The sequence below is a fragment of the Pristis pectinata genome, chromosome 2 (assembly GCF_009764475.1).
Source record: "Pristis pectinata isolate sPriPec2 chromosome 2, sPriPec2.1.pri, whole genome shotgun sequence".
Classification (NCBI taxonomy): Eukaryota; Metazoa; Chordata; class Chondrichthyes; order Rhinopristiformes; family Pristidae; genus Pristis; species Pristis pectinata.
Genome location: NC_067406.1, coordinates 26,370,915 through 26,383,650, shown reverse-complemented (window position 1 = coordinate 26,383,650; position 12,736 = coordinate 26,370,915). Strand labels below are relative to the sequence as shown.

At 39.0% G+C, this 12,736-nt stretch overlaps 1 protein-coding gene across 2 annotated transcripts in view; it reads left to right on the top strand.

Annotated features, from left to right (window-relative positions):
* myo5b (myosin VB) overlaps window positions 1-12,736 on the top strand; it is a 215,754-nt gene that overhangs the window by 126,466 nt on the left and 76,552 nt on the right. For both annotated transcript variants that reach the window (XM_052010146.1, XM_052010147.1), the window contains exons 15-17: window positions 1,085-1,228; window positions 3,962-4,059; window positions 10,439-10,525. In XM_052010146.1, the coding sequence (XP_051866106.1) occupies window positions 1,085-1,228; window positions 3,962-4,059; window positions 10,439-10,525 (329 nt within the window). The remainder of the gene's footprint in view (window positions 1-1,084; window positions 1,229-3,961; window positions 4,060-10,438; window positions 10,526-12,736) is intronic.

The following is a 12,736-nucleotide window of genomic DNA, read 5'->3' as shown; positions in this document are numbered from 1 at the left end:
CTTAACAATAAAATTAAATGGATCTGTCGCATTTCCTCTGAAACCTTTATCAGCTGTTGGCAGCTGGTTCAATAAACCATTTTGTTGATTGGCCACTCGGTATTAGTGACCTGATTTCCCATGAGCGCTTTGTTGGGAGAGTGATGAGAGGGAAGTTTTGTTGTGTATCAGCTCTCATCTGTCAGAAGTAATGTTTTCTCTTAAAAGAAAATCAAAATGAATCTCTGGCACTAAAGCAGGGAACAAGTTTATATCTTGAGGCAAAGTGTTATTCATTAAGCCCTACATTAATCGTCAATAGACTGTTGTGGGTAAATGGCAGCAGATGAATTGCATTGCAACCTTTCTCCAGGTTTTCTTGTATTATTCCAACTCTGTACAGTTGGAGAATGCTCCTCTCATAAATGCAACACTGTGTTCAATTGTTACGCCTTAACTGACTTAAAGAAGAAATTTTTTAACTGTTTTCCTTAACAGGCTCAATGATTTGAAAAAAATGCACAGCATTGTGCAGCACAGATCAGTTGGACTTGGAAATCCCAAACATTTTAAATTGTACAACATGGTGGCCATTTAGCCTGTTGTATCTGTGCTGGTTCTTCCAAAGGGTGTTCTGCTTGTCCCACATCTTCCCACAGCCAAATGATCTTTTTCTTCAAATACTTGTACAGTTCCTCATTGAGCTCGCAGCCACCACTTTATGCTGTTATCAGCAGTGCATTCCATGTGCCAACTGCTGAATACATAAGGATAATTTCCATGCTCTGCTCTCAGTGGAAAATGGATGTTGGATGAGGAGAAAATTGAGTTCCATAGTGGCATTTTGCACACTTAATCCCTTGCACCCCCATCTATCCCCTCCCCACTTTCTGGTTCACTGGTCATTTGCCCTGCTGGCAAACATGGAGGTATTAATGTGAATAATGGTTAACTGGGGTGAGAGGCTTGAACAGTAGCCACCCACCTGTAAACATCTGCTGATATTGCACAAGAAAAAGATAAACGAGACTAATACTGGAACAAGGCAGTTAAGTTCATTAAAAGATCTGAATAACTTTGTTGTCTCCTTTTCCTTCGGTTTCAGTACCAGCTGGTGGCTGACCTTTTCCAGGATGAGGACTCCTCTGCTTCCACGGTAAAAGGGAAAACTTCAAAAATAAATGTTCGGCCTCTCAAACCTGCCATGAAGACGCCCAATAAAGAGCACAAGAAAACCGTTGGACATCAGGTATAGGCTTTATTTGGTCCCTTTCCCAAGCAAAAATATTTTTTTTATTAGCAGCTCTAACGTAGAGTAGAGAAAAATTCATTAGGCTGGATTGCATGGACTGCATCTCACCTTTATACTAACCCTTCTCAGCTTCTTGCTTGTCCCCTGGTCACCAGGCATCTGCCAGTATTGAAGACTTGTCACTAGGAGTGCTATAGAGTTATACGGCAAAGTGTCTGGGTTATGAGTGGTAACTAGGCCTCAAGTAGAGCAAACTGCAGTCCCGCCCATACACTGCCCAGATGCCTTCTCATGCTGTGTGCTATCAGAGGCGTATAGGAATGGTTAAAAAATTCAAAACTACAATTTAAAAAATATTATTAAAACATTTGAATATCATTCACTTAAAATATATTTCTCTGTAAATTAATTAAAATTTGAAGAAAACCAAATCTCTTACCATTTTTCACTTGGAAAAATCAGTGGGCCTTCTCAGCAGATCCAGCAATTGTCATCAGTGTGGTTCGGCCCATTGATTACTCGCCTGTTTTTGCTATCAATTTCTAACCTCCTGCAGCTATCAATTTCTGGCTGTGATACATGATGTGTTGCTGTTCCTCCCTAGTCTGAGTAACAGTTTTGGTATGCATGGAGCAAGCACCTTTTCAGAAAGATAAAGCAGGATGTTTTCAATGAAGGACTTTCGTTCAGTCATCTTTCTGGGTGGGATTTCTTCTGGGCTTACCCACAGGATGTTTTATCATGCACTCACAGGGCTATTTCACAAGGGATTGAACCATTTCTTGACTGTGAGTTTGACTAAATACTAATTTTTGCAAATAGCTTTTATTTCTCACGCTCTATTAATATGTCATTTCATGCTGGTGGGGTGGGAGTAAGTTGCATTTGCATTATGACCAGGTTAGATGAGTAATCGACTCCCTGCAGGTCAGGCAGCAGGGAAGTTTCTGCCAGCACCCATTACTCCAATTGTCCAGGGTAACACAGCACACAGAGTATACTCACCAGCTCACAAAGCAGGTGAGTATTCAAAGAAGGAGCTGAGCTCAGGATACGGTGAAGTGGATGGTGGATCTTGTGGCCATCACTGCTACTGCTGTTGCTATGGCTCCCCCTGTTCTTGCCTCTAGCCTTTCATTGCTGCCTCTAGCCTGCTTCTCTGCAAACTGTAAGGCTGCCGCAGTAATTTGTTAGCGTGTTCCTCACACAATATCTGGTCAGCTGCTCCCCCCATTACAGTCCAGACTCTGCTGCCCTGATGCTACCTCCAGATTACCAAACTATTTTAGAAAGGCTATTTTGTATCATTATTTGGTGCCACAGCAAAATTAGTGTCATTATGGATTTTATTTCATCAGGCAGATGAACTGCATGTACTCTCTATAAAATGCATAAAGGTAAATCCATAATTATTTGATGAGTGTCAATTCATAGTGATATTTGTGCACTAATTCAGTCCAGCGTTGCCTGGTTTTGATTGAAACTCTAAGTAATGTTTTAAGTCTTTTTTTTAAGCATTAGCTAGCAGGAATTCAATCATGTCAAAGTAGAAACTTGCTACAGAGTGTGTTGGGATTAAATACATGTGAAATTGAAACTCAACAAAAAGTTATTATCTGCAGAAAGGGAGGAGGAGGAATTGGAGTAAAGTCTCCACCGGCCCATTGATTCTTTAGTCTAAATTAATAACAAACAAGGATTCTTGTCAGATTCCAGCATAAGAGGAGCTCTTGTTGCTTTACTAGGCCATGAATTGTAACATGAAGAGAAAGGTAATCTAATTGCTGTTTCAAAGTTTTAACTTCTATCTTGTGCCAGAAGCACTCTAACAAATTACTGCAGCAGTCTACTAGCTGAACATTTGCTAGTGAAAAGGATTGCTGTGGAAGATGGCCATGTTTCATACCAATTGATTAATTTTATAACTTCTCACCATCTATTCCCCTCTTTCACCCCTGCCTCCTTCAAGTGCATCCCAGGTTGTGCATTCCCACCGCATATTGCTTTTGAGCAGAGTTTATTCACTTACCAATCCGACAGATAACAGCCAGTGGGTGTAGCAGAGGGTTGGCTACATAGAATAGAATTATCAGCTGAATGAAGCTTGTGGGGGAGTTGAGTTTGAAAAGAGTCACTGACTGCACGGAGTCGCTGGCAAGTAGCTGGAGGGAAATAACCAACAGGGCTCCAGAAAGCAGGACAAATGTCTCATTGTTACACCACAGCAGGCCAGCACAGGATTTTTGCACTCTGAGACCATCTTGACCAAGCAGGTCACCCAAGGTGTGCAAGACATGTGTGCAAAGCCATTTGTTCTGGTGTTCAGAACTCTTAAGTATGCAGTGAAAGGGCTTCCTTTGGCACACGTGTACAAATTAGGACCGTACTTGTTGGCTGACAAATAAAGGCAAGCAGTTAGAGGTTGGGAAGTTCCCACATACAGCAGCCTTTTCACTGAATACTCTAAAGTGAGAGCCACCCCTAAACCCTCACATTAAGATCTGGATTAAACCATTGTTATGTAAATGTGAGTTTGGATATCTAGAAAAGAAAGGGTGAAAGTCATCTCAACTGAGTGAAGGTGTGTGTCCATCCTGTAACAGATCAGAGAAGGTTGAGTCTGAAGTTTGGTGCCCAAGCGATCTACCTTCTTCACACTTTAACACAGATGGATACACTCCTACTTTCTTCAAAATTGAGAAAGATCTGAAAGATCCATTTTTCTTTCAGTTTCGAAACTCCCTGCATCTACTGATGGAAACCCTGAATGCCACAACACCGCATTACGTACGTTGCATCAAGCCAAATGATGGGAAATTTGCCTTCTCGTAAGTACTATACATTGATCAATATGGTGGTCTGTCTCAGGTTTAAGGGGTTTTATTCTAAGGCTTGGGTCATGCATACATTTGAACTTGGAGTACTGCAGAATTACAATACCACAGTGCAATCTCCAATGAAATGATGTGCTGTGGCTTACTTACAGATTTATTATTTGTAGTGTGACATGGTGTGTGTAGGTGTTGTAACATTCATTAACACTATATGTTGTGGTCAGGAAGGAATAACAGAGAGTCTACTTACGAGAAAATGGAACAATTAAACAAAATTAAAGGTCATCTGATTAAACTTAACTAGAAAAATAACAAATAGATCAGAAGTAGAAATTCTTAAAATACAAAAGTCCACCATATGTAAAGTAATTATATTCCTGCAGGGTGAAAGGGGAGTACATAGTATGCCAGATAAGTGAAAAGATTAACATGAAACAAACTTATGAAGGGTGATATATGAAAGGTCCATTGGTGGTGCAGCAGTTGCATCATAAGATATGTATCCAGAAGCCTGTGCTAATAATCCAGAGACCTGAGTTCCAATCCAACTGCGGCACTTATGGAATTTAAATTCAGTGCTAAATTGCAGCTACTATTTTCTTTTTACTATATCAATGTACTTGTGTATGGCATGATCTGTCTGGATGGCACATAAACAAAGTTTTTCCACTGTATCTCAGTGCACGTGACAATAGTAAACCAATACCACAGCCAGTAAAAAACCAGTTAGTTCACTAATGCACATCAGGGAAGGAAACCTGCTATCCTTATCCAGTTGGGCCTAAGACTGACCCACCCAGTGGTTTGACTCTTAGCCCTCTGAAATGGCCCATTACTACAATAGTCCAACAAAATTGAACTGCAGTTCAAGAAGCCTGCTCATCATTACTCACTCAAGGACAATTTGCGATGGAAAATAAATGCTGGCCTTGCCAGTATCAAATGAGAAAAAGTTAGGCAAACACTTCCAACAATCCTGAGAAATATTGGAAGTATTGAAGGAGTGTGTTAACTGAGATTGGAAGGACTTTAAAGGTAGTATGAATAAAGACTTGCATATTTATTAGTGCCCCAGCAGAATGTACTGCAATTTTGCATCCAAACAGATGCCAAAACACAGCATAGAATTAATATCCAAAGATTGAGGTTAAGCAAATTTGAGCACAAGTGAATTTCTTTGATCTTTTGTCACGTTACATCAAGACCTAGCCAGGAGCTTTCCCATCAAATCAGTCCTGCCTCTTATTAGAGAAGACGAGAGACTATTCACAGGTGTCAATTATGGCAGAGTGCAGAGCTATGGGCACACATACTCCTTTTGATTGGAGGTCAATAGGTGAGGTGCTTGTCCAAGTAAAGAGCTGTGGGGAACTTGAGACTTTTCTTGATCTTCTTGTGGCATCACTTTTATTGATGCTGATGTTAATCCTTAACTGATTCCATATAATATGTATTTGCTTACCGTAAACCATCTCTGCTTTAGGTGTGTGGTAGGGGAATCAGGGTTGGGGGAGCGTGAGTTAATAGACATGTGAGAGAAATGAATGGGGAAATAGCATTGGCCTGTGTGCCAGTATAGAGTTGATTGATGAATTGCCTCCTCCCATGTCATATAGAAATGCAAATCTGCTATTCTTGAAAGTACTTGGGTTGTGTGTGTTCATATGTACTGTATTCTCACATCAAATTAATTTAGATTTTTGCATTACAATACTTCTCCTGATGTCATTGTCCCTCTACATTAATGAACTTCAACCTACCACCACACCCATCTATAGACTCTATAGGCTATTACTGTCACTGAATCCTTTCAGGTAACACTGACTTTTTTGATCTATTGGTTTTGGAAAATGTTACAGATGCTTCAGAACAAAGCGGTGGTGTAGTCACTGCTGAGTAGACACTGAGGTGTCATATGGGTTCCATCGTGGAACATTTGGATTTCGTAATATCTCAATTTTCTCTCTACGTCTTGTCTTCAGTCAGTGGTGGTTTTGAAGAAGCCTTTGCTCATGTTTCACCTTATGGCTTGCTGAACTGAACTTTGAGAACTATTCCTAGACTTGGAGTTTGGGAATTTGCCACACACACACACTTTGAGTTTAGTTTTGGGGTTAATGTTTAAGATCTAACATTTCTACTTCTAACATTCTAACATTTTTACTTTTATTTTTCTTATTATCATAAGTAGTTATTAATAAAATAGTTTTTAACACTTATCCATCTCTTGGTGTGTTTCTTTTGTTGCTGGTACGTGACAAAATTGGGGGCTCGTCCGGGATCTAACCCCAGATTGACGAGTGTCGTCCAGGATCAAATCCAAAGAGGGTGGTCTGAAAATGAACTCCAGACTGGTACTAGAGGTCTGGGTTTGAATAAATTAGGGTCTTAGTGGATGATTGATTGTGGTTGGTCTGATAAAATTCCTTTTTAATTGGTTTGTGTGTTTGGAAACCAGCAACAGTGGATTATGTTCAGAAATTTAAAAACCTTGCTGCAGAGCTAAACCTTGAAAACCCTTGTTTTGAGAAAGACACGATGGTTGTGTCTGGTGAAGGTCAAGTTAGACTAAGCATTGGATCAGCAAGGCTGGTAAACGAAAATGTTTTGAGAAACCTTGAAACAAAATTGGACCAGTTCCAATTGCAACAAGGTCAACACGTGAGAGAATTATTTTGTTTGAAAATGGATAGAATGGAGTACGAACACGTGATAGGTCACATGGAAGGCGATCAGCCATGACTTTCCCAATGTTAAATGGGAGACATGTATCTTTACTAATCTGATATTCTGTAATTGTGTAGAATGATAATTATTAACACATTACTAACTGTATGCGCGGTTAAAAATTTTGCTCTTGCACATCAAAATTTTTTTTAGGTGGGAGGTGTGTTACAGATTAGGTTACTATTGGTGAATGTCCCTTTAAGATAGAGCATAATGGTGTGTGTGTGTGTGTGGGGCGTGATGATGACAACAGTAGATAAGGAGGTAATGACATTTTTGGAGCAGACAGTCGGAGTCAGTCAGAAGAGAGAGAGAGAGAGAGAGAGAGAGAGAGACACCAGCCTGCTGGTCTCTGTATCAATGGTTGAAAAACAATGACTGTGTCTGTCACTACAATCCACGTATGGATTTTTGGAATAATCCAGTGGAGTCCACTTTGTCGTTAACCTGTACTGGGAAACAGGTATTTGTGTGGATGGCCACGATTCAAGTGCTTTTCGAGGTGGCAGATGCTTCGGAACAAAGCAGTGGAGTAGTCGCTGCTGAGTAGACACTGAGGTGTTGTATGGGTTCCATCGTGGAACATCCGGATTCGTAATTACTCTCTATTTTCTCTCTACGTCTTGTCTTCAGTCAGCGGTGGTTTTGAAGAAGCCTTTGCTCATGTTTCACCTTATGGTTTGCTGAACTGAAATTTGAGAACTATTCCTAGATTTGGAGTTTGGGAATTTGCCACACACATACTTTGAGTTTAGTTTTGGGGTTAATGTTTAAGATCTAACATTTCTACTTCTAACATTCTAACATTTTTACTTTTATTTTTCTTTTTATCATAAGTAGTTATTAATAAAATAGTTTTTAACACTTATCCATGACTTGGTGTGTTTCTTTTATTGCTGGTACGTGACAAAAAGTAAAGGCTTATTTTTGACAGGTGACTGAAAGCCTTTCCTGAAACCAATTTCCTTGGATCTGGAAAAGTGGGATGTGTTTTTTTTAATTGACTTTAGTGGAATTAATATTTGGGAGGGATGAAAACAGGAGATTAACTCACCATCACCCATATTGTACTATAATTCAAAGTCAAAATATAATTCAAAGAATGGTGAAAATCTGGGACTTGCCCCCACCAAAGGCTGTGGATCAACTGAGATTTAAAGGACCAAAATTAAGGTCAGGGTCAATGGGAGGCAAATGGAGTTATAGTACAAATCAGATGTGATCTAATTAAATAGGGGAATAGATTGGAGGGAGATGCATAGCTTTGTCCTGTTTGTATTTACTACCTTTGTCATTACTTTTTCTTCAATGACTTACAGTATGCAAACAAATATTGATCTGGTACATTTAAAGTAATGGTGGTTGCCATTGGCAACAAGCAAGCATAGTATTTTAATTGATATCTATTATTTTGCTAGTGCTTTTAAATAGATGAGGTCATCACATACCTGACACTGGAGCGATATTTGTATAATTCAAAACCTGCTGTGTCAAAGCTTGATAACAACAGTTAATATGGTTCACATACACTTTCTGATGCCATACTACTAGCCTCAGAATGAATGTTGTCAATGTTGACAGTTTATAGTAAACATTGCAAACACTGAGGCCATTTGCAGTTTCCTGATTGCTTGCCTTGTTGACATGACTTACCGATATTGAGACAAGTCTGTTATTTCCTGGAGGTATTTTTTTTTTCAAAAGCAATTCAGGGCAATAATGCACAAGTGTGATATATTTCTTAAGACCTGGAAAACCTATAGATCAGCATCTGGTTCTGTTGGCATATAGCATAATGGAAATAAGTACAAACTTATTTTTTTTTAATGAAAAATCACCTCTTCTTCAAGCCATTGTGCTGAAAGTAGCTTGTTGTATTTATAAATGTTTATTCCACTGTGGGTATGAATTGCAGAGAACAAAATATTTTAAATATTCCTGATATCTATCTTCTCACATTGTACGTTCTCCCCATGTCTGCGTGGGTTTCCTCTCGGTGCTCCGGTTTCCTTCCACATTCCAAAGACGTACGGGTTAGGAAGTTGTGGGCATTGCTATGTTGGCACCGGAAGCGTTGTGACACTTGCGGGCTGCCCCCAGAACACTCTACACAAAAGGTGCATTTCACTGTGCGTTTCAATGTACATGTGACTAATAAAGATACCTTATCTAATATATACTCTTACAAAGATGAGAGAACAAGAAATTGTTCATAAATCATTTACAGAGTGGTCTAAAGAAAAAGATTTCCATTTATATTTCCTTCCACAACTGCAGGATGCCCTTTAGATTTTTCTTACCAAAGCGCATAACCTCATACTTTCCCACATTAACCTCCATTTTCCATGTCTTTTCCCATTGCTCAACCTTTCTGTATCCTATTGTAAAGTCCAGATATCCTTACTGCAATATGCCTTCTCACCCAATGCGACGAATGAATTGTAGATACTGCTGTAATCAGAGGTGATCCATTGCCACCATTGTTCCGACCTGTTCTGTGTGGTAATGGGGAAAGCAGATCCTTCACAATGATCAGTGTCTCCGACCCACTCAGGTTAGTGCCTGAGACCATCATCTTGCTATTTGGAGACTGACATTGCACATGCTGCCTCACCGTTTAGAGCATTGTTTTCCCTGCCAAGCTTTAGTAATGACTGCCATGAATGTAACAAGCTGATCACAGATGAATCTGTTAATGTGCTTGGGAGAAACTACTTTACCTACAGAGGCTCGAGTGCAGCAGAGAATCTGTGGGGCTGAATGGCTTGTATCTTCTGTAAATGTTGTACATTGTTGGCTACTGGTGAATTACATGACAAAAAAAAGGGGGAAGAAAGACCCAAGATCTTAAGATATAGGAGCAAAATTAGGTCATTCAGCCCATCAAGTCTGCTCTGCTATTCAATCATGGCTGATTTTTTTCCACCCCATTCTCCTGCCTTCTCACCATAACCCTTAACCCCTTCAAGATCAATCAAGAAGTGGAGTGCCTTTCGTAGTCTTAGAAGATCCCAATATACACCCACCAAAGTCTCACATATTGAGATTGAAGGTTAAATCATTGAGCAAGTCTACAATTCTCTGTCATGGGGGAAAATAATTTTGTATTCCAGGTGAGAAAAAAATTCTTGTAATCTGAAATATCTTCCTAATTCTAGCATACCATGATTCATTATGTTGTGCGTTGGATGTTTTTACAGAACCACATTGCTACTCAATAAACAACTATTAGTTAAACAAAAAATTAGAGGTGGTGACTCTAAATACAGTGACAAAGTACCATTTGAAAGGTTGCTTCATATAAACCTTGTTTAGATTCAGTGTAAGATCTTATAGGTAATAATTTTAGGGTGGGAAACAGTGAGTGTCTGTTAGAGAGCTTGCATTAGACTGGGGGTAAATTCTGAGTAGATTCAGAATTTACATTGAAGACTTGGATTCAAAATCTGAGTGCGACAGGATAAAAATAGTGGGGAGTAATCCCAGATCTGGTGGCTATCAATCTGCTGCACAAAATGATCAATAACTTGATTTTAGATTGATGCATTGATTGGTGGCTGCTGCAATTCAAGTGTTTTTAAGCAGAGTTAAACAATAAATGGATTGGCAATAATTCATTAAGAACTTTTGTGAAATGCTCTTACAGGTTTGACCCGGCACGAGCTGTACAGCAGCTGCGGGCCTGTGGAGTGTTGGAGACTATCCGTATTAGTGCTGCGGGATACCCATCGAGGTAAGCATTCTGCTCGTACTACTATGCTGAGGTTAATCTAAAACCCATATCAATATATACGTAGGAGATAGAATAAAGATCCTATCTTAACTAATGGATAGAATTTGAGGATATTGTACATATTTGAAGCCATTCAGTCCATACTTCAGAATGCTCATGTGATTTTTAAAAATAAAATGAGGTCAGCTACTGATAGGTTTTGGAAAAAGCGTGAACCAGAGTAAATGCAACAGATGCAGTGGTAATGCATTTCTTTTGCAGATTGAGCCGAGAAGGCAATTTCTTTGCAAAGCTTCTCCAAGCTGCAATACCGTCCTCTCCAATCCTTTACTGAAGAGGCTATTTTTCACGTGAATCTTGGCTGTGATGTCAGCAGGATATTTTACCTTGTAGGACGTCATAATCGCACTTACTACTGTTCTCATTAGATCTCGTATGTGTACACATATAGCAAGGGTGAGGGATATGAAGAATCTGTTATTCATTTTTCTGTAATTCCATAGAACCATAGAATGATACAGGCCCTTTGGCCCACCATGTTGTGCCGACCTTTAAACCTCGCTTAAGACTATCTAAACCAGATACAGGCAGTTCAGGCACCCTTTGCACATTTGTAGTTCCCCTTCTCTAAGTCTCCTTTACTTCTCACTCTATTCTTGTTGTCCTCTATGTCCTCACGTGAACATTCTGAAATTCTCTTGCTAAATACCCAATTTTGTTGGATTGCCCATAAAGTCTCCCAAAATCCTACCTTTTAAATAACTCACTTGATCATTGTATGCAACTGTTTTCAAGATCCTCTATAGTATACAATCCTCTGCTTTCTGAAGAACTTTAAAATAAATAACACACCAAGAAAGGCAATTAGTGTAAGAAAAGGAAATATTAGTCAGGTGTTGAGACTTGAACAGCAGAAAGAATCAACCTTTCCTTGAGTGATGTAAATTGGTTGGAGAAATCCATGATAGAATCTCTAAGGAAAGGAGAGTGAAGAACAATCAATCATGTTTAAGTCTCTCTTTGGTTATTAAACATTAATTTTATCTTTATTAAAATTATGCATATCATCATTTTCTCAGTAGAAATGTTACCTGAATTTATTGGTGATATTTCTTCCATGTGCTAAAGAAGGTGCAACAATTCAGTTGTTGCTGAACTGCTTTCATTAACCGCAGAAAAGGAATTACAGAAATTGTAGTTTTTATTGGATAACTACAGCTGCAGTGCTATTTATAGCGTGGAATAAGTGCAAAGATTGATACAACAGTATTGCTTGAGGCTCTGAACCGATCCAAAAAGACAGAATTTCTAACTCAGTGATTTTCAAATGAAGTCTGAAAACCTTTCTCACAATTTGCTGTGTGCTTTCCCCATAGCTTTTATAACGTAACTACACCTAAGAAGATATTAGATAAATATAAGTAGAAACAGCAAAAGAGTTTTAAGTTACTCATATTTGTTGCCTCTAACTGACATCTTGTTATTCACTTTGTTTCCTTCCCTGCAAAATCACATGTTTTTGATATCACAATATTATTTCTTGAAACAATTTTCAGTGGTCTATCTTAAGAACTTAGCTCAAAATTCCATTACTCTTGAGTGCATTATGGCTCACTTGAGTTCACTTCTTCAACTTAAATTTCTAGTTATTTTCCTTTCTTGTAACTGAACTTTTAACTTTACTGAGCATTTTCCATGGTTTCTAAGTGTGTAACTATTGGTTTTGTTCTCTAAAATAATCCCTCAAGCATTGGTTTGCATTCTGTATTGCTGTGTATATCGCAAGCTTGCTATCCAATAGGTCCTGCAGGTCAGGTAGCCACAAATTGCTGCATATTTCTGAGATTTTTGTGGTGATTTGTAACGCAGAGCAGCACAGGAACAGGCCCTTCAGCCCACCATGTCTGTGCTGACCATGATGCTAATCTAAACTAATATGATCTGCCCACACGAGGTCTGTATCCCTCTGTTCCCTGCCTGTTCATGTATCTATTTAAATGTCTCTTAGAAGTTGCTATTGTCTACTTGCACCACATCCCCTGATAGCACATTCCAGGTATCTACCATTCTCTGGGTAAAATAAAACTTGCCTAGTAAATCTCCTTTAAACTTTCCCCCTCTCACCTTAAACCTATATCCTTTGGTATATGACATTTCTATCATGGGGAAAAGACTCTGTCAATCCACCTTATCTATGCCTCCCATTTTATA